Source organism: Dipodomys merriami, unplaced genomic scaffold, assembly GCF_024711535.1.
Source record: "Dipodomys merriami isolate MVZ:Mamm:240054 unplaced genomic scaffold, mDipMer1.0.p SCAF_24, whole genome shotgun sequence".
In the NCBI taxonomy this organism is placed as follows: domain Eukaryota; kingdom Metazoa; phylum Chordata; class Mammalia; order Rodentia; family Heteromyidae; genus Dipodomys; species Dipodomys merriami.
In genome coordinates this window covers 17,871,120-17,893,049 of record NW_027203826.1, presented here as the reverse complement: position 1 = coordinate 17,893,049, position 21,930 = coordinate 17,871,120, and the positions used below count along the sequence as shown (strand labels likewise).

At 45.4% G+C, this 21,930-nt stretch overlaps 1 protein-coding gene across 5 annotated transcripts in view; it reads right to left on the bottom strand.

The window, feature by feature from the left end:
• Positions 1-21,930, bottom strand: part of Rgs8 (regulator of G protein signaling 8) — a 40,250-nt gene that overhangs the window by 6,437 nt on the left and 11,883 nt on the right. For 4 of the 5 annotated variants that reach the window (XM_070034305.1, XM_070034306.1, XM_070034309.1 and 1 more), the window contains exons 3-5: positions 16,408-16,509; positions 15,611-15,675; positions 302-468 (exon numbers count right to left, since the gene is read on the bottom strand). In XM_070034305.1, the coding sequence (XP_069890406.1) occupies positions 302-468; positions 15,611-15,675; positions 16,408-16,509 (334 nt within the window). Of the gene's footprint in view, positions 1-301; positions 469-15,610; positions 15,676-16,407; positions 16,510-20,121; positions 20,251-21,930 lie in introns of all 5 variants that reach the window. The other variant, XM_070034307.1, reaches the window with a different exon arrangement.

Below are 21,930 nucleotides of genomic sequence, written 5' to 3'. Positions count from 1 at the left end.
CAAAGCCAGACTGGGCAGGAAAGACCATGAGACTTTTATCTCCAAAAAGCTGGAAGTGGAACCTGGCTCAAGTGCTAGAGCACTAGCCTTGAGCAAAAATGCTCAGGGATAGTACCTAGGCCCTGAGTTCAAGCCCCAGGACCAGCTCCAAAAAAAAAAATCCCTTTTTCATCAAGAGCCACAGAGCAGTGAGGCTCAGTGTAGTAAAAGAAAACCTATCTCCGAAGTCTTCTGAGGAAACAGATGCAAGCTAAGAGTCCTAGACAGAGATCTGGCAAGGTAGTCACCACAGACAACACACCTCTCTCGGAGCCTGCACGTCCACAAACTCCTCAAAGATCCTATGGGCCTTGGAGACCAGCTTTGCAGTTGATCTGGTCTTCTTGAATTCTTCACAGGCTAACCAGAACTCCAGATTCTCCTCACTGAACTCCGTCTTCAAGAAAGCGCGGAAGGCAGCCACTCCATCTGTGGATGTGGGAGGAGGCAGAAGAGAAGAGAAATAGGAAGAAGCTAATATTCAGAGACCTTACAAGGAAAAGGTAGTGATAATGTGAGCACACACACACACACACACACACACACACACACACACACACACACACACACACACACACACACACACACATACATACAGAGTCCAAGCCCACTGCTCCTCCACGCTTCTCAGTGACACATGGGTACCCTCAAAGCAAGCCATGCTCCTTGACCAAGGACCGTAGTGACGTTGGAGAGTAGTGTTTATGAAGCCATAACAATGGCAAATATGTATTTCGTCTCAACTTCTAAGAAGTCTTCAGTGATTATCATCTGTCCGCTAAGGCAGCATTGTCTTTCCTCAGGGTCCTGGTGAGCTATGTTGCGCATTTAGGCCACGGTTGAAATATGCAATCTATTCCTTAACCTAATCCAAGTACACATCCTGAGAAACACAATCTGCCATAAGACAACTTAGGGAGGAATGTGATTGCCTCCCAGCCAAGCCTCCACTGCTGTCAGAAAGCCACCTGGAAGCCCACACCATAGGGAAATTCAGCCAGCAATGCCGCTGTGCCCCATGGACAGATTCCCTGCCTCTTTTAGAAACCTCTAGAGGCCCTGTATTTTGATGTTTTATTCCATGCATTCTTTAAGATTGGCCTTGCAGATTATAAGTTTTAATTGGGGTTGATTATATTTTTTTTAATTTTTTTTTTTTTTTGGTCGGTCGAGGGGCCTGAACTCTGGGCCTGGGCACTGTCCCTCAGCTCTTCAGCTGTAGACTAGTGCTCTACCACTTGAGCCTCAGCCCCACTTCCGGCTTTCTCTGCTTATGTGGTGCTGAGGAATCGAACCCAGGGCCTCATGAATGCAAGGCAAGCACTCTACCACTGAGCCACTTTCCCAGCCCCTGATTATAATTTTTGACCAAATAACTTAATGATAAACACAACCTTTCATCCTTATGAAATTGGTGTCAGATGTATTGCCAAGCAAAGCCTCTAGCCAGTACAAGATAAGCAGCAAGTCGAAAGGGAAATAATTCTTATTAATAGACCATGCTTCTGGTTAATGTTTTTACCTTAAGATTTTTAAAAAATAAATGTTTAACCCTCAAAGCATTTCTTTTCTAATCCAATGACAGCCATAGCTTTCTAGAAAGGAAGCTTTTCTAGAGAGGAAGTCCAGATACCCATAGAACAGAGAAGTTCTGCATGGTTAGGAATGACTCCAGTGGACATTTTCATGACTGTTCTAAAATTCACTAGGAGGGCACAAGTTTGAAAAATCTTAATTCCAGATGATAGATGACTTGGATATCTGAGGTCCACCAATATGTACCAGGCCAGTGCACCTACCAGGGTCATTTAACAGATTATTGGTGCCATCCTGTATTTAAATGTTCGTTTGTGCTTTTCCTGCATCACTTATTTCTCCTAATTAAAAAAAGTTATTATAGCCAGAAGCCAGTGGTTCATACCTATCATCCTACTACTCAGGAGGCTGAGATCTGAGCATCATGGTTCAAAGCCTGCTGGGGCAGGAAAGTCCATGAGACTCTTAGGTCTAATTAAGTGTAGACACAAAAAAGAGCTGGAACTGAAGCTGTGGCTCAAGTGGTAGAGTGCTAACCTGAAGCAAAAAAGTTTAGGCTCAACACCTAGGCCCTGAGTTCAAGCCCCATGATGAGCTTGCATGCACGCACACACGCGCGTGCGCGCACACACACACACACACACGCAGTCATTATCATCATCTTTGTCTTTCAGAATTGTTGAGACAGGGACTCACTACATAGCCCAGGCAGACTTTGAGCTTGTGATCCTCTTGGCTCAACTTCCTGAGATCTGAAATTACAGGTATGATCCCCTATACTTGATTCAAACCAGGTATTTTAATGTTTATACTAAAAGAATAGTTATAAAAGCTACAGAGACATGACAAAAGAGGAGGAGATTACGGGAGCTCTCGGAGCTAAGCTTTAAATTACAGAGATTTAATTCTCTTTAAAGCTAAAAATCACAGCCGGGCGCCAGTGGCTCCTAGCTACTCAGGAAGCTGAGATCTGAGGATCACAGTTCAGAGCCAGCCCGGGCAGGAAAGTCCATGAAGCTCTCATCTCCAGTAAACCACCAGAAAACCAGAAGTGGTGCTATGGCTCAAGTGGTAGAGCGCTAACCTTAAGCTGAAGAGCTGAGGGACAGCGCCCAGGCCCAGAGTTCAAGCCCCATGACCGACAAAAAAAAAAAAAAAGCTAAAAATCACAAGTGCAAAGTCTTGAATTCAAATTCAGTACCCTTTAATCAACCTTTCCTGATTCCTTCCTCCTTTCTCTCCCAGAGTCTGGTCACCACTATCCTAGTCTCAATCTCTATGAGATCAGCAATTTCAGATATCACTCAGCAAGGTCATACAGCACTTGCCCTCTCCACAGTTTCCCTGCAATTAGGGAGTGGAGAGGAAAGGAAAAGAGGAGGGCCTTCCATCATAGCACTTATTTAGATGATGAACTGGAAAATGACTCAGAATAGTCCCTTGTTGTTTTTAAGCCAGAAGAAACTAAATTCTTAGAATAAGAGAGTTCCAAGCTTGTCGATCCTATCAGATCTTATTTTGCTTTTTGTTGGACAAAAATAGATGCTTAGAGCAAGTTAAATGTAGTTACAGATAAGGAAAGAATACTAAATTTCTACCTTCCTTTAAAGTATTTATCAAGACAGCCCTGCTATTGAAATGGTCTGGCCCCAAGCTAGATAAGGTACAGTCACCTCTATTAAGCTAAGTCCCAAGTTTGGTGGGTCTTTATAAGGATTAGGAGATAATACTGCATAAGATTTAGCCAAGAAAGGAGTGGAGTAGAGCTTGGACAACAAAGCTGGGAGGAAACAGGTCAAAGGAGGGTTTTTTTTGTCTATTTCTTTTTCAAGATAGCTTTGAGTATATTTAACCATTGATCTGACCAGAAAAGACTTGCAGAGCAAGAGGAACTGAAGTTAAAGGAAAGAAAGAGGTTAATTACAGAAAACAATAACAATTGCCCCAAGAAGGCAAGAGAAATAGGCCTGAGCATACGTAACTGTAACCCCTTTGTACATCACCTTTACAATAACAATTTAAAAAAAAAAACAGAAAGTGAATTGTCTGTGGTCCCTTAGCCAGAAAGAAGAGTGAGTGGATTTGTGTACACATCACCCAGTCTCACCCATTCCACCAGCCTCTCCCCTGCTGATGGTCCCTAATCATTTGCTCCAAAGGAAGGTTGGACAGCAACCCCAGTCAGACAAACGCACTGAACGTATGTATGCCTTGGCCCTACAAATCACCATTTGGCTCACAGACCTGGGTTTGTCCAGCAGGAGGACATCTGCTATCAATTTCTCTGTGGTGAGAACAGAGATCATTAGGTGCCACCCAGATCTTAGACTGTGCCTACATTCTCTTCTTTCCCACAGTGCTGACAGTCAACCTTATCTCTGACTTTTCAGCAGCCTTCCCAGCACGCTGGTGGGCACTTGCAAGGCAAAGATGCATCTTTCCCAGCCATGGCAAAGATGCTTCCTCATGCCTGCATTTCTAGAGTAGGCTCACAGATAATGGGAGGAGAGAAATTTGAACAAAAGATGACACTTTGAGGTTGTCAGAAATTTCAAGGAGAGGCCTAGAGAGAGAGAGAGGAAAAGAGAAAGAGAATTGTACTGCTTGGAAGGGCCCCTCCCGGGGTTGGAACCAGAGAAATAGCCGAGAACAGATTGGGCAGATAGACAAAGATGAAAAAGGCCCATTCAGCCTGCATCTGCTCTGGCCCTCTTTCTCTGTCACCACGTTCTCCACCTGCCCCCTCCCCAATCCCTTTTCTTATTCCCAGGGCAGCGCTGAGCAAGCCAGGTCACAGAGGGTCACTGGGCAGAGAGAAGCTTCGCCCTATAATAATGGAAGTGAGAAGGGGTAGGAGGAGGCAGCCACTGCTAACGGAGCCCCCCTTCGACCCAGAGCAGATGGCAGCAGCTGGCTTCTGTGTGCACACCACTTGCCCCCAACCTGGCCCACCTCTTCTGCTCCTGGGACCAAGCAAAGGATGCACAGGAGGAATACCGGTGGGACTTTTTTCATTCCCACTCACATCTTTTCTCCTTTCCCATCACCTCTACTTCCTCCCAGAAAGCCTTGTACCAGTTCCTCAGCATCTTTCCCTGACCTTCTTCCTTTTCTTCCATCCTTTGCCATTTTTCTCTCATACATTTCTATCATTTGCTCCCCTCCTCCTTCAACAGGTCCCTTTCCTGGTCTTCCTCTTTTCTAGAAACCTCTGTAGGTCCACATGTGGCACGTTGGCTTGTCACTAAAAGGCTCATCAGTATCTCCTGAAATCCCCAGCGGTAGTCAAGTTAACACTCACCGTACTTCCTCTATCAGGGCCCAGGCTTCACCTACATGCTAGACACAAAGGACTGGAGGGAGCCCTGCTCCAGAGCTTGCACAGATTGCTCTCTGCACCCTGGCTCTGATGCACACTGGCTAGTATGATCTCACAGGTAAGGAAGCCTAACCTCTTCATTTATCAGTTCCCTCAGCTTTAAACTGCAGATATTGCCAGGCTCATGCCTGGAATCCTAGCTAATCAGGAGGCTGAAATTTGAAGATCAAGGTTCAAAGCCAATCAGGGCAGGAAATTCCGTGAGACTCTTATCTCTAGAAAACCAGAAGTGGCGCTGTGACTCAAGTGGTAGAGTGCTCACCTTGAGCTGAAGAGCTCAAGGACAGTGCCCAGACACAGAGTTCAAGCCCCACGAATGACCAAAAAAAAAAAGAAAAAAGAAAAAAAGAAAGAAAGAAAAGAAAAAGAAAAAAGATTCAAAGCCAGCCAGGGCTGACTATTAACCACCAAAAAGCCAGAAATGGAGCTGTACCTAAAGTGGTAAAGTGCAAGCCTTGAGCAAAAATGCTAAGAGACAGTCAGTGCCCAAGCTCTGAGTTCAAGCCCTAGATCTGCACATACACATTTAAAAAAAAGAAACTGCAAATATTAGTTTTGTGTCATGGAGAACCTCCTGCCCAGGACTACGGGAACATATGAGTTCATACATGTACACAACATGAAGAGCTTACCACATATCAAGGAGTACTCCAGCAATATTAGTGACTTATTCCTCCAAACACAATATACCCAACACCAAATTCAGTGACTTGAAGACAGTGGATGGTAAGCAGTTTAGGAAAGTAGAGGAGAGACAAAGGGATCTTCCTTCTAGTTGTTTCCTTTCCATTTCATTGCGGTTTTCTCTGTATGACCTTCTAGCAGCAGTGCAGAACATTTCACCCTCAGGCTGTGTATGACCCATGAAATGATTTGGCACATGACAGGACAGACATGTATGCTCCTTCTGGCTGCCCACATCCATCTGCCTGTATTGATCATTTTGTATGACCCATGAATAATGTTATAAATATTCCAGTGGCTCTTGGCAGGAAAAAGGTTTTCCACCCCTGCTACAGACTCAAGACTCTGAGATTATTACCACATTTTTAGATGGGTGCCTATACAGTAGCAGGAAGAGAAAGACTTGTATCCAGGATTCCTGGAGCAGCGAGCAGGATATTGGCTCCCTCCTGAACATCCCCAGATTCTCTGAGAACGACGCCATAGCCACACATGCTTGCTGGCTGCTGGCTATTTCCCTCTGGTTCTTTGATACAGGGTACTTACATAAGGGAAAAAACTGGGTCATTATGAATGAGTGGTGCTGCTGGTACAGTGGAGAGAATGGCTTAGGTAACAGTTCAAGGTCTAGCAGCCTTCATTTTGCTGCTATCAGGGAGAGGCTAGAACCTGGCTTTGTTTCCAGGTTTGGAAAAATACAAGATCACAAGAAAAAAAATATTTTTTTCAAGCTCAGTATTTACCAAAGTGTCCTCCCAAAGATCAAGAGCTTCTGTATCCCTGATCAATCAGAGCAAATAATCTAGTGAATGAGTTCCTAGTTCAGGAGGATAGGAAAGGTGGGGTGCATTTTAAAATGCTTTTCAGTGGTGAATCAATTCTTCTTTGATTTGGAAGGAAGCCACTGATTTGAAATTTGTGATGCAAATAGTATCAGGAACAGAGCCTTTCTTTTGTATTATCTATGAAATAAAGGTTTTTAGAGAAATAACTAGGCAAGAGTAGGGATATTACTTAGAGAATACACTATTGCTAGTTCTGATATGCATTGGCAAGCAGTTGCTATGCTAATTATACATCAGTGTGGTGATTAGTGTGATTTCCTCAATGAGCTCTACTTTTCAGTGTATATATAGCAAGATGACGTATGGTGTTTGTAGTAGGACTGGAAGGCTGGAAGAGACTGGAGAGATCCTTCAATCACACCCCACATTGGACTCAGAGCAGCAGTGACAATCTGAGGTTCCTTGGCTTCTCACCCCTGAGATGCGAAAGCAGAAGTGGACAGAGCTCCTAAGCCTTATGCCTCCCATTCCAGTGCATTCTCCTATCCCATCAAGCAGGCACTGAGCCAAACAATCAGAAACAAACAACAAAAAAGCAATAACAAATTAGAGCTTATATCTGCAACTACTATAAGAAATTGGCTAGTCAAGCACAAATGACTCGCACCTGTAATTCTAGCTACTCAGAAGGCTGAGGTCTGAGGATCAAGACTTGAAGCCAGGCCAAAAGGAAAGTCCATGAGACTTTTATCTCAAATTAAGCACCCCTCCCCCCTCAAAAAAAAGTGTAGCTGTAGTTCAAGTGATAAAGCATGCCATCCTTGAATGAAAAAGCTAAGGGATAGCTGAGCACTGGTGGCCCATGTTCGTAATCCTAGCTAAACAAGAGGCTAAGATCTAGGGATCATGGTTCAAAGCCAGCCTGGGCAGGAAAGTCCATAAGAACCTAATCTCCAATTAACCACCAAAAAGTCAGAAGTGGGATGGTGGCTCAACTGGTAGAATACCATCCTTGAGCACTAAAGCTCAGGGAAAGCACCTAGGCCATGAGTTTAAGCCCTGGAACAGGGAAGAATGGTAGAAGGGATGACAGTGACCAAGAAACCTTATACATATAACTTGACCTATGGAATTGTAACTTCATTGTACAGCTATCTCATCATCGTAGAGGGAAGAAAAAGAAAGAAAGCAAAAGAAAAATTGGCAAGAAATTTCTCTTAGGAAGAGATAAATGAGATGTGCTCCTAATAGGGTAAAAGCTTAGCATTACAAATGACTCCTTCAGGAAAGAAGTATTATACCTTCATGCATATCAGTCCACAGCCTGAAAAACTACAAAAATTAAGTGGTTAGGAATATCAAGTTTGTTTGAGAGGATCTCTCAAAGAGAGAACATATCACTTACTGGACTTTTAGAAAGTGTCCAGGTGTAGTGGTGCATGCCTATAATCTCAACTATCAGGAGATGGGGGCAGGGTATCTTGATTTCAAGGCCAACCCAGGCAAAGATATTAGTGAGAGTCTGTTTCAAAAACAAAATAAAAGCCAGGCACTGGTGGCTCATGTCCATAAACCTAGCAACTCATGCCTGTAATCCTAGCTATTCAGGAGGCTGAGATCTAAAGACCACAGTTGAATGTCAGCCTAGGCAGGAAAGCCCACAAGGCTCTTTAATTGACCAAAAAGCTGGAAGAGGAGCTATGGTTCCAGTTGTAGAGTGCTAGCCTTGAACCCAAAAGCTCAAGGACAGCACCCAGGCCCTGAGTGCCAGACCTGGCACAAAAATAAGTAAGAACAAGAGCTAAATTGGGGGGGCGGGAGACATAGTTCAAATAGTAGAGCACTTGCCTAGCAAGTAAGAGGCCCTGGGTTCAACTTTAAATCCTTAGTACCAAATAACAAAAACAAACAAACTAGGCACCAGTGGCTCATGCCTAGAATCCTAACTACTCAGGAGGCTGAGATCTAAGGCTCAACGTTCAAAGCCAGACCAAGCAGAAACGTCTGTAAGACTTTTTATCTCCAATTAAGCACCAAAACAGCTGGAAATAGAGCCATGACTCAAGTGGTAGAATGCTAGCCCTGCACAAGAGCCCTGCACCTAGACCCTAGGACTGGCATTAAAGAAGAATAAAAGAAATGAAGGGAGGGAGGGAGGGAGGAAGTGAGAGAGAGAGAAAGAGAGAGAGAGAGAGAGAGCATTGGTTTAGTCCTCAATCCTTAGTACCAAAAGACCAAAAAAGAAAAGAAAAGGCAATACCAAGAAGAAATAAAGAGCCAAGTGCACCTCCCGCAGTATTTTCTGATGTACATGTGGTAGGGAGTAGGAAGGTATGAGGCAGGGAGCCCACAGTCTCAGGAGGCAAAGGAATGAGTAATATGCAACTTAAATAAGTCCTATTAGTGTTTCTAATTCTACCCCAATCTGCTACCTCAAGCTGTCTACAGGATAGGGAAGCTGACACTAATCTTAGGCAGATAGGATACTGAAAAGCATGGCTTCTGAATGAATTTAGTGCTGTTAGGGCAAAAGTAATAGAAGTATCTGTCCTCCGTTGAACCCCTCCATGTATCAGTGTTCGTGTTTAGCAGTTTACAACAGCAAGAATGTTGAATTCTCATACGGCACAAGGCAGGACTTAGCCCCTTTTGTACAGATGAGGAAAGCGAGGTTTATAATCTGCATTAAGTAATCTGCATTAATGGACAGACGGGGTTGGAAGCCAGCCCAGTTGTCTGCACCCTCACCCTTTACAATAAGCTTTTCACTGCTGCCTGATCCAGTGTATCGATAAACTCCCCATTCCCCGATGCAAGTAACACAGTAATGCGGAGATGAGAGCCAACCGCCTCTCTACTTCATATATCTGTTTCTAACCCTCAGCCTCTACGTCTCCAGATAGTGCTTCTTCTGTAGTTGCTGACGTACCATGGAACCCCCCGCCCTACATATGTGGAATCTGTGACACCCAGTGTCCCATGAAAGGGCCCTGTTGCCTGAGGACGTCAGACAGAGTAACACAAAACACAGTCTTTGTGTGCGTCTCAGAAAATCGGGGTCACCTGTCCCTCCAGATTGGCACAGGCCTTCGTTGTATTTGCTTGAGTTTGGAAGCATTGTTTCTCTTGCTTCACTGTGATTACACATCCCCAAAGGCTGTGGAAAAATAGACTTGGGGCTCACCACAGGGATGCTGATTCAACAGGTCTGAGGCTAGACCCAAAACAGTTTGTTTCTTACAAGTTCTTGGCAAGTGCATGCTGGTGCCACCGCTGCCTTCCACAGATCGCTGGTTGGTTTGTGCGGGGACGGTGGAGGGGATGCTGGCACGTGCTATACCACTCAAGTTACAGCTATGGGTTGAGAAGTAGTCTTAATAGCCTTGCTGAAGCCAGGTACCAGTGGCTCATGCTTGCAATCCTGGCTCCTCAGAAGGCTGAGATCTGAGGATCACAGTTCAAAGCCAGCCCAGGCAACAAAGTTTATGAGACTCTTATCTCCAATAAACTACTCAGAAAAGCCACACGTGGCACTGTGGCTCAAAGTGGTAGAGTGCTGGCCTTGAGCAAAATTGCTCAGGGACAGCGCCCAGGCCCCAGAGTTCAAGCTCCAGGACTGGCAAAAAAAAAAAAAAAAAAAAAAGCCTTTTTGCCTAGACTGACTTTGAGCCCTGAACCTCCTAATCTCAGCCTCCCACAGCTGATTACACATATGAGCCACTGACGCTCAGCTAAATTACTATGTTTTATATCTCAAAGGTGCCTAATGTTTATTTTAATTTTACTTCACAGTACAGAGTTTTGAACTCAAGACCTTCCACTTGGCTAGGTTGGTGCCCTTACCACTTGTATACTCTGGCTCTTACTTTAATTATTTTTTAGGTAAATTTTTGCCCAGGGCCAACCTTGGACCACAATCCTCCTACTTGTACCTCCTGTGTAGCAGGGACAAACCACCACACCTGGCTTGGTTTTTGTGATGGGCGTCTCGCTAATAATTCCCTGCACTGGCCTTGAACCTTAATCCTCCCAATATCTACCTCTCAAGCATCTGGAATTTCAAGTATGCACCACCACACCTGGCCCTCAAAGAGGATGAGTTCTTTAAAAAAGAAAACAACTAAAAGCTCCTTTCTTGATAAATACTAACTCTGCAGAGATGCTCTCACATTTCTAGTCCACCAATCTAGCCTTCCCTGGGCCTGGCAGGGACAGAACCTCCATCCCCTGTGCAAACCACAAAACAAAGCCACCTGCCAAATTTCACTGGATGGCATGGGGGGAGGAGTGGTCGGATGGCCCAGAGTGAGGCCTGGCCCACATAAGTATAGAGACAGGTGGAAAGGGTAAAAGCAAGGAGCAGAAACGCAGCTGACAGCTTCACCTTCCTGCTGAAATGAGTCCAACCTCGTGTCCAAAATATACTAAGATAGGAGGAGTGGATGAGGGAGGGGAGGAGGGAGGAAGGGAGAAGGAAAACTGAAAGGAAGGAAGGAAGGAAGGAAGAAATAGAGGAAAGGAGATAAGGATAGAGGGAGAAAGGAAGGGTGAAGGGAGGGAATAGGGGAGGGAGAACAGAGGAGAGAAAATTTATTCAGCATTCTGGACTGAATGTCCTGCTAAAGCTGGACAAATGACAAGCATATGCTTGAATCTCATGCAGAACAAAAAGCAGAAGACTCAATTTTGTTCCTGTCCTCTAGCGACCTGTCAGAAAAGATCTCTCACGAACTAGGCAGGAGCCTTCCTTCTCCTGGGTATGAGCTGCAGAGCAGAAAGGCATCTGCGCGCCTGTGCATGCATGCATGTGTGTGCAAACACACGTGTACTAGTGACTACATACATGCATGTGCATGCATGCACACGCACACATACACACACACACACACACACACACACACACACACACACACACACACAGGGTAGATTACATGCACAACTCCCAGACATCAAGTCTAATTATTAGTGGATGGACAGGAAAAAGATGTCAAATTAACACACATTAGAAATCCTTCTAGTTAATGAAGCCATCAGCAATTTCAATTTTAGTTTCATTTGTTAGCTTTAAAAAAAAGTACACTGATAAAAAAAAAGAAATGGAAGATAAAAAAGAGCACTTAGCAGGTTACCTCTCAGACCTCTACGTACATTTTTTCTTCTTCATTCTACATTTGTAAACAAATCTGATTGGAAATAAAACTACTCCAAATATTTGCCTTCCAGCTTCTTTATTCTAAGGTTTATAAAAAACGTTGAAGTTGCTTTCTTTTTTTTTCCTTCCAGGATTGAGCTCATTCAGTGCACTGCCAGAGAGCACCCTGCCGACAAGGGGAGAAAGAAGGCTTGGAACACAGTGCCTTGGTCCCTCTTCTGGTTGCTGGAGCCATTTCAACTTAGAAGCAGTTTTACATAACCCTCCTGGCAACACTGAGCCAAGCCACCTGCTGCAGATGACTGGTTATCACCCAGCCTCACTATTTGCTACACAGAGCACCAGAGAACAGCGAGGTGGCCTCTGATACATCCTATTCCAGCTCCTTCCTTGCACACCTGAGACCAAACTCCCAAGAGGCTGAGGGATTCCTTAGAGACCACCAAACACTAAGTACCAATGGGTCCTGCCTGTAACCCTAATTCCTCAGAAGGTTGAGATCTGAGGTTCAAAACCACCCAGAGCAGGAAAATCCATGAGACACTTAGGTCCAATTAACCAACAAAAAGCCGGAAGTGGAGCAGTGGCTCAAGTGGTAGAGTGCTAACCTTGAGTGGGAAAGCTAAGGACAGCACCAGTACTGATTTCAAGCCCCAGTACTGGCATACACACACACACACACACACACACACACACACACACACACAGAGCCCAGCTATCTAGTAGCAGATAGGAGGTCAAAATTGAGAATACAGTTCTACCAGCCCACATTCTTCACTTAATTATCCAATAAGTATGCTCCCCAATGAAGTAGAAATCACTCCTGCTCCTAGAGGGGCTAGGACTTCTAGGACTGCTTGACAAGATGGAATTTAAAAGTAAAGCCAACTGTCAAGATTCTGCCTGAAATCTTCAGGCCACCTAGCATGCAGGATTGTGTGGTGTTGTTTGTTTGCTTGTCTGTCTTCTCAAAGGGCTGTATTCTCCACCAGAGTTGTGGTATTACTAATCTTCTTGATGTCTCCTCCTAGTAGCACAACATGGTTTTAATCCATAATGGACACTAAGTACAACATTTTTTTTAAATGTGTCCAAAACACCAGGCAATGTCAAGATAGCAAAGACGCTCTACAGATTGAGAATGGGGAAAAATAATTGCCTGGATTTCGTGAAATAAAAAAGTAGGGAGGATAACTGCCCGGGTATGGAGAATAGGCAGGGAGAAAGTTCCAGACCAATGCACATTTTTCTGGAACCTAGGCATTCAGGCACTCTGCTCTTCTTAGGACATTTTGTTAACTTTATTATAAGTTCCTCACACCTCTCATCAATGATACTGGCATAGGTGCAAGCCCTTTGGAAAAGCTTAATCAGCCCTAATTGAATCATAATACCAACCCCAATTAACTAGACTTCTAGAAAGTTGTCAACACCTTTTTAAGGCAACTTGGGATTCAATTCCTCTATAGCTTTTGCAGGGTAGTAAGCATGCAAATTCTAAAAGCCTGAAATTCTACCAGCAACGCCAGAATAAAGCCCGTCTCTTCATTAGTTCTAATTTATTTCTCTATATACAGAAATAAAAAACAGATAGGGAAAAAACAAATCATTTAAATAGGGATACAGGTGGACCCATTGCAACAATGAGATGTACAAGTCGTTACATCAAAAAACAAACTTTACGGGGGCTGGGAAGGTGGCTTAGTAGTACAACGTTTGCCTTACATGCATGAGGCCCTGGGTTCGATTCCTTAGCACCACATAAGCAGGGGGGGAAAAAAAGTCGGAAGTGGTGCTATGGCTCAAGTGGTAGCACGCTAGCCTTGAGCTGAAGAGCTGAGGGATAGCGCCCAGGCCCAGAGTTCAGGCCCCATGACCGGACCCAAAAAAAAAAAAAAAAACTTTACAACTTTGGTGGGGAGGTGGGGAGGATTGGGGGCGGGGGGAGGGAATGGGAAGGGATGGGAAGGGGAAACAAAGGAGGAGGCAACAATACCTGATAAGAAATGTACTCATTATCTTGCCCATGTAATTGTAACTCCTCTATATGGTATTTTCACAATAAAAAAAATAATAATAATAAACAGAACTTCAAACACAAGCATAGAACTCCAAGGTTTAAAAAGCTTGTTTCTATGATAGTTTTACAAAGAAGCAAACTGGTTGCCAGCTCATCACCCTTAGCAGAATTCCCATATCAGAAAAGTGTTACCACGTTCCTGGAATCGAGACTCTTCCCTGGCAGTCCAGTGTCAAACCTCTGAATTCTCCTCAGATCTCCTCACTCAAACAACACAATCTCTGATGTGACCTCCAAAATGTCTATAGTGGTCTGCTACCAATTATCATTGGCTATGAAACCTGAAGCCTCGTTTGCAGAGTAGATTTGTTTTGCACTGAATAAGTAAAAATACCACTTTTAAATATACTACCATATCTTTATAATACACCTTCCAGGAGAGTGCCCAGGCTTCCCAACTGGTGTAGGCTTACTCAATTTCCCATAGACAGATGTCAGGTAGCAAGCAGGCATTTCTAACCCCAACCCCATTTTAGAATGAGAAAAGAGCTTCAGAGAGTTAAACTAAGTAAATCAGTTGTGAAACGGAACTAGAAATCAAATTCCAAGATGACCTTGACAAAAATCAAGCCAGAAAAGAAAGCATAAATTGCTAGTGACACTTATTTAACCCAGCATAGCTCCAGGAAAAAAAAATAGTCTGAATGGCGTCACACACACACACACACACACACACACACACACACACACACACACACACACACACATCCCACTACTGTCAAATCTTGAATATTACTCTACATATGCCATTACCTTGGCAAATTTCTCGTGTAAGCTTGCTGCTTATGGTATAGCCATATGTTATATAGCTGTATCTCGGCTCTGCTTCATTTTCCTGCATGAAATACTAATATGGCTATTTGTCTCATGAAATTACACATTCTGATACACACGTGCTCTTAATTTTTTGCATTTGATTGAAAAATGTGCTTTGAAATATTTACCTCCATCAAAACCACCCCAGCAATCTGTAGTCAAGTTGGGTCAACACTGAGACCACAAATGTGGCTCACATCCAATGCCTTCAACTTAATTGTTCCAAACCATCTTCCCCAATCAAGTGGGATCAACACTGAGCTCACAGCAGCTTCTCACTCCCAGGACCATAAGACTTTAATAATAGAGTGACACAGAGGAAAAGAGAAGGACCGAAACCTTCTTGTTCTTTGGAACAGCTTCTCCCTTCTTCCCTCACTGCCTGGAGTCCCCTACTCTGCCACTCCCATTCATTTGATGCCACTGGAATTTCAATGCCCACCAAATCTGGACGTTGTCATGCACAGAAAAAAATAAAAACTGGAAGAAAACCACTGTAAAGCTTGATGACATATTAACCTCCCCAGTTTGCAATACACCCAACTCCTTCTGCTTTTGTAGGCAACAGAAGACACCACAGCTGAGGAGGGAGGAAAGGGAGGAGGAGGGATGCAGAAGTGGTGCTCTGGGCAGAAACTGGGGGGGGGGGGTGCAAGGAGTTGAGATACTCTCTTCTCAAAATAAAACAGCACACGAAAATCCACAATGCTATCCACACAAGAAAATAATAAAGTGTGCAGCATATGCATTTGACTAAATAGCCAGCCCAAGCCTCTCCCAAACCTGATGGAAGAGGATATCGTTTGATATTGTTTTATAAGTAGGCATTGGTCTGGAAGCGAAACTGTTATTCCTGTCTAGCCCATCACTCCAACTTCCAAACTAAATTCTCTGCAGCTGAAATGACGATGAACCTGAAAGCTTCTTGGGACTATACACTTTGAACATAGAAAACAGAAAAGAAGGCTTACTGCATTTAAATAATCCATTTTCTTGTCTATCTGCTCCTCCAGGCAGGATGCTTAGGACTCCCCAGAGGTCTGGGACACCCAACACAGGAACCAGAGCCTCAGAGGCAGATTTATTTTTTACTAAATGAACAATTTGCTACAACACGATGTGACCTGAATTCTACTTACACTTATGAGAGAGAAGCACATCAAAGGAATCAGCCCACCTCGTAGCTTCTTCTGTGGATAATCTCCTAGGAAAGATGAAACATCTCTCTTGAGAATTTCTGGAATGATCTTCTCTCAGCTGCTACAGAGATTTGCTCAGGAGAACAATGGCAACTCTGATACTATCCTTTGGGTACATTCTTCAGTTATAGTTGGAAAAACTTCCAGGTGGGAATTCAGTGTACTGGCTTTCAGTCTAAACAGCAAAGCTAAGGAATTGCATGGTTTCAAGATGTCAAAATAACAGCAGGAACAAAGTGGTTCAGGAGTCTGAAAAGTTAGGCTCAGCTCATGATCCATCCCACTTGATTGTTTTTTCCATCTCTGAAGCTGAGCTAACCATATCCCTCATGGAGCCGTGTGGGGGTGACACCAGGTCATGTCCATGACATCACTGAATTCAGTGCCTGCACAGTATAGGTGCAGAATCCAGATTCTCTGAGTCTAAGATATTTTTAGAGAACTTGAGTGTTTATTGCCGAATTGAGAGCTCTGATTGACAACTGAGTAGAACCAAGAAGTGTCCTTCCCCACCCACAGCTCCACGAGTGACGGGTGATAGATAGGCTTTCTTGGGGGAAAGAGGGTTCCATTCTGACATCACCACTGAGCTATACTTGCCCTACATCCACATTCAGCTGCCCAGAGGCGGGAATTTGTTATCCCAAGGCTTATCTGGTCAGCAACTACTAGAGAAGCGTGTTCCACAGGTACCCCACAGTGAGTACCCGGGAATGCTGGATGGCCGGACGACTCACTTGAGAGCACGGTTGGGCTTGTCAGGAAGAATCGCTGTGAAATCACTGCATGAATCTGACTTGTGAGACAGGCATCCCAGTCGCGTCCTCATCCCTTTGTTCCTGCAAACACGCATGGGGGCAGAAAGACAAGACTGTCATCATCACAGCTGCCGGGCTGATGAAGGGTCCCCCAGAACAGCTGCTGCGAGAGTCAGCACGGCTCCCACCCCCACGTGGCCCCTCAAAGCTAAAAAATAAATAAATAAAAATAAAACCAAGAAGAGGATGCCTAAAGCCAGGGGCAGTGACTCACACCTGTAATCCTAGCTACTCAGGAAGCCATGATCCAGAGGATTGAGGTTCAAAGCCAGCCCAGACAGAAAAGTCTATAAGGCTCTAACTCCAATGTAATCAGCAAAAGGCTAGGCTGAAGTCATGGCTCAAGTGGTAGTGCACCAGTCAAGCAAGCAAGCCGAGCAAGCAAGAAGCCTTGAGTTCAGACTGTAGTACCACCAAAACATGAGAACACTTAGGCAAGGAACAGGCTCACTCCTTCTCATGACTACTGGGAGCAGTGGGTACCCTACCCTACTCTTTCAAGAAGTTGATGGTAAGTCAATGAAGATCATTATGTAGGAAGAATTTCTAAATTAGGATTCTTTATGGGGAAATGTAATACAGTGGTGACAAAATAACAATCCACATTTTGCTTTCCCATCAGAAGGCAAAGGTCAAGTAGCAGCAGCAGCAGCAGCAGCAGCAGCAGCAGCAGCAGCAGCAGCAGCAGCAGCAGCAGCTTCTAATTGCAAAGCCCTGGAAGTGAGGAATGCTTGCAGAGTTGAATGCAGGAGAGGCAGGACACAGACAAGTGCAGGCCATCAGGGAAGTCAGTTCCCATTGGTTTCTCCCCATTCATCCTTCCATTCAAATGACATCGACCAATGACTACAGACTAGCAAGGGCTAATGACTACAGGTGAAGAGAAGAGCCATGGATAGAAGCCGCAATTAAGATCCAATAATCCACGCCTGAGTGAGCCCATGGGCTCATCCCCATAATGCTCTTATACTAGAGGCTGAGATAGGAAGATCATGGTTCAAAACCAGCCTGGGCAGGAAAACCTGTAAGACTCCATCACCAAAATAACTAGCAAAAAGTTAGGCTGGAGGCATGGCTCAGGTGATAGCATGCCAGCCTTGAGAAAAAAAAAAGCCAAGAGAAAATGAGAGGCCCTGAATTTAAGCCCCAATATTGGCACAAATACAAACCAATAACCCCTTATCCCTTCTTACACGCTCTTAACTAAGCTCTTATACTCCTAGTCATATTTGAGGTTTCAATTTCCAAAAGCCCTACCTAATGACAGGATCCAGAGAAAAATCATACTAATATCTCTTTCTGACTCCCAACCTCAGCCTCTCAGTTTCCCAGGGACTGGCAAACCATAGCCCTGCCAGGCACCTCTTTGTGGACAGAAAGTTTTGGTGGAACATCACAGCACCATTTGGTCACATATTGTCTGATGCTGCTTTCCACTACAAAGGCGAAGTTAGACAGTTGCATCAAAAACCGTATGGCCTGCAAAGCTGAAAACATTTACTCCCCAGCTCTCAACAGAATACATTTACTGACCTCTGACCTGTAATCATGGAAACTGCTCATGTCAAGGGCAAAGGTAAGTAGGAAAGGTTTGGGATAATCAGACTGGCTTATGAAAAGAGCTGCCGTGAGCCTGGTGTTAACAACCTGTCATGGAAATGGTTCTTGCCAATGTCATTCTCCATGTAGAAAGCAAGTCCTTACCACCTGGCTTTTTATTTCTTCTTTTTTTTCATAAATCCTGGGGCTAAGCAGAGACCTGAGAGGTCATTCAATTCAATCACTCTCTGGTACTTCAAATGACTTCCCATCTGTAACCCTGCAAATTGTCTTTGTTTGAAGAACTGTTATTCAATGAACGACTAGTAGAGTGACATTGTATATGGGCAGGAATGGACAAAATTTATATTCCACAGTACATCTCTAAAGAGCCTTTCAAGACTGGACTATCCAAGCTTCCAGAAATATCCTGTCTTCTGCAGAAAATTGGCCCTCAGGTCCTGCTTCCACCTCTCCTCTCAGCCAGGCTGTACTGGGAAGCCAGCTATTTCCTTGCGTTTCAAAACATTTGCTACAGCTATGCTCTCTCCTGAGGCAGCAAGCCTCCTCTGTGTCTACTCATTCCTGCAAATCACAGGGTGCCCAACACTGGGCCATGCGAGCAACTGATGAAACGGCACCCGAGTCATCACATCCCTTGGATTCAAGCAGAGGTCCTGCTCAGGCCATCCCACAGGCCAAAAACCCAACTTCCAGAGAGCTGGTTCATTCCCCAGTGTCTTAGGATCATCCATCAGAAAAAGGATCAGGCCATTGCCCCCAAAGAGCAATTAAGAGGACTCTCAAAAAATAGCAAATCTACACAAACCATGAAACAAGCTTAGCAGGGGTCAGTGTAGAGAGTTCCACTTGCTACCAAGACAACTGTGATTCTCCCAGAGTTTGCGAAACTGTTTTTGGCTTCAATGAAATCCTTTTGTGGAGCAAAATGCTTTGTATTTTTTTTCATCTTTCTAGCTTAGGCTTCAATTATAATTGTCTTAGGTCTGAAATAATAGGAGCAGAAGCAAGAGTCAAAGTTTACAGAAGGAAGAAAAGAAGGGAGGAAAAGAAGGAGGGGAAAGGAAGAGAAGAAAATAGGAGTAGGAGGGAGGGAAGGAAGAAGGGAAGGAAGGAGGGAGGGAAGGAAGGAAGGAAGGAAGGAAGGAAGGAAGGAAGGAAAGAGGGAGGGAAGGAGGGAGAAAGAAAGGAAGGAAGGAAGGAAGGAAGGAAGGAAGGAAGGAAGGAAGGAAGGAAGGAAGGAAGGAAAGAGGGAGGGAAGGAGGGAGAAAGGAAGGAAGGAAGGAAGGAAAGAGGGAGGGAAGGAGAGAGAAAGGAAGGAAGGAAGGAAGGAAGGAAGGAAGGAAGGAAGGAAGGAAGGAAGGAAGGGAGGGAGGGAGGGAAGGAGGGAGGGAAGGAGGGAAAAAGGAAGGAAGGAAAGAGGGAGGGAAGGAGAGAGAAAGGAAGGAAGGAAGGAAGGAAGAAAGGAAGGAAGGAAGGAAGGGAGGGAGGGAGGGAGGAAGGAAGGAAAGAAGGGAGGGAGGGAGGGAGGAAGGAAGGAAGGAAGGAAGGAAGGGAGGGAGGAAGGAAGGAAGGAAGGAAGGAAGGAAGGAAGGAAGGAAGGGAGGGAGGGAGGAAGGAAGGAAGGAAGGAAGGAAGAAAGGGAGGGAGGAAGGGAGGGAGGGAGGGAGGGAAGGAGGGAGGAAGGGAGGGAGGGAGGGAGGAAAGGCAAGGCAGACAGGCTTTTCCTCCCTGCCCTTTCTCCACAGCACCTGTCCCAGGAACACACAGAGGTCCTAAATGGCTTCGTACAAGCTCATGCATGATTCCTCATCCACCCCATAAATCACCGCCCAGAGGTCCTGACAAGTCTCTGGGAGATGACCAAGCTAAGGCAGGTCCCGCTTGCAAGGCCACAGCTTTGCAAGAAGCGCACAGGCAAGGACAGCGCAGTCCATAGATGGCCTAGGCAGGCGGGCAGATGCAACTGGACCACCTTGGGGCTTCTCGGACCAGACTCAAACAGCAAGGGTGATGGGAAGGGGAGAAAAGGGGAGAGGGGCGGGGACAAGAAGACAGGTCATCATCCATTACCTGCGTGGCATCAGTAAGGCAGCCATACAGGCATCCGCTTACAGTTACCCCTTGGGCTGGTTTGCAGGGACGTCAGGGCAGGAAATAATACTGCGGGGATGAGGGATTTACCCTTTCACGTCCTCTCACCTAAAATCAAAGAATCTGCTGTAAGAGGGGCCACCCTCTCTCATCTGACTGCCTGATCCAGCTATCCTTCAAATGGCTCTGCACCCAAGGGCCACCTCCCCACACATGGACACCCCAGCCCCCATAAACACTCATTTGTCCTTCACAAGGACAACCAACCAAGAATGGACAAGAAGAAACTGTTGGGTGGCTTCACATCGCCGATGCCCAACCACTGGCCATCTAGAAAAATTAGGACGTGGGTCCTTGGGGAAGCCTGGGCCTGGCAAGCCACAAATTACTGTTCTCTTTCTCTTACTAGAGTGAGACCCAAGTGACCGGTCAAGGAGGGCTGAAGGAGGAGGGCTTGCTCCACAATCACTTGATTGGATGCTGGTCTGGTTGTCACCTCCTTCCAAGGGCATTTGTCCCAAGTGGTAGTGCATGAAGAATTAGAGGGTTGGGAATGGGAGGGAGGTTGGCGTCAGACACTCACCCCACAGACTTTCTCCATTGCAGGCACAGGCTGCAAAATGAATATGCAAGCCACTGTTTCTTGACCATATGGAGTGTGTGTGACCTTCCTGAGCCTGGGGGAAATGGCCTATTCTTGACCCGAAGCCAGGAGGACGTGGGGGTGGGGAGGAGGGGATACTGAGGTTGAAGGCTGATTGACTTAATGGTGTCTCGCTCTTGAAGGTCCCATTCTCAGTGCTTAGACCCATTGTTCTCCCAGTAGAGAACTGAGGAGAAGAAACACGTGAAGAGAGCGGCCTACCCATAAAGGGTTTCCCTGGGGAACTCTGACACCAAACATAGAAACCATTTGCAAAGAAACCTAATTTAGACAGCCAGGGCTCCTAGGCAAGGGACGCCATTGGGATTATTTTGGTATTTCCCTGAACATTTCACAAAGGCTTTTTTTTTTTAATTTTTTTCCTTAAAAAATATTCTAATGAATCCAATAAAGGACAAAGATTTGCTTTTACTAAAACCTGAAGAGAAAAGAGAGGAAAAAAATAATTCTTATGGAAAGGCTCGCTCCCATGAATTACGTTCCTTGATGAGAGGGTCATTTCCTCCATCCTTGTCCTGACTTTAGTTCATTCCTGCTTGCCCAGGAGTTCAGAAATCAAAGCTCTTGACAGCCACAAACACCCCTAGAAATCATGGCTGGGGCACCTAAGCTTTATTTCCCCTTCTCTGTGGGATACACCCCTGAGAGAGGGGAGGGGGGAATCCCCTGCCAAGAGAGGGGCAAGCCTCTGCCAGGGGTGGCACTTATCCTGGAGAACCGGAAGCAAATATGCCACAGACAGCACAAGCAAGGTCACTCAGGGCTCCATCCCCGCCCTCTTATTCTTTCCAGTTCTGCTGCCATCCCGCTTTGCCTTCCTGTGCCACCAGGTGTCTTGCCCGCCTCTCTCCCTCCTCCTCCCCTAGCACTGTTTAGCCTGCCCCTCCGATCCCACCACTGCCACTCCATTTAATGAGTCCAGTCTTGGACTCCACTAAAGGAAAGCCAGTGGGACACTGTGACCTGACCGCCAGTTCATGCCAGCGTTTTTGGTACTCTTATCCCATGTAACCCTAGACTTATGGGGGAATGGAGTAAGGGGTTTCCCCTTACCCCAGGAAGTTCAAAACTGTGGGGCACGTACCCTTGTAAGTGAGCATCCACTCACAGATGACACAGGGGCA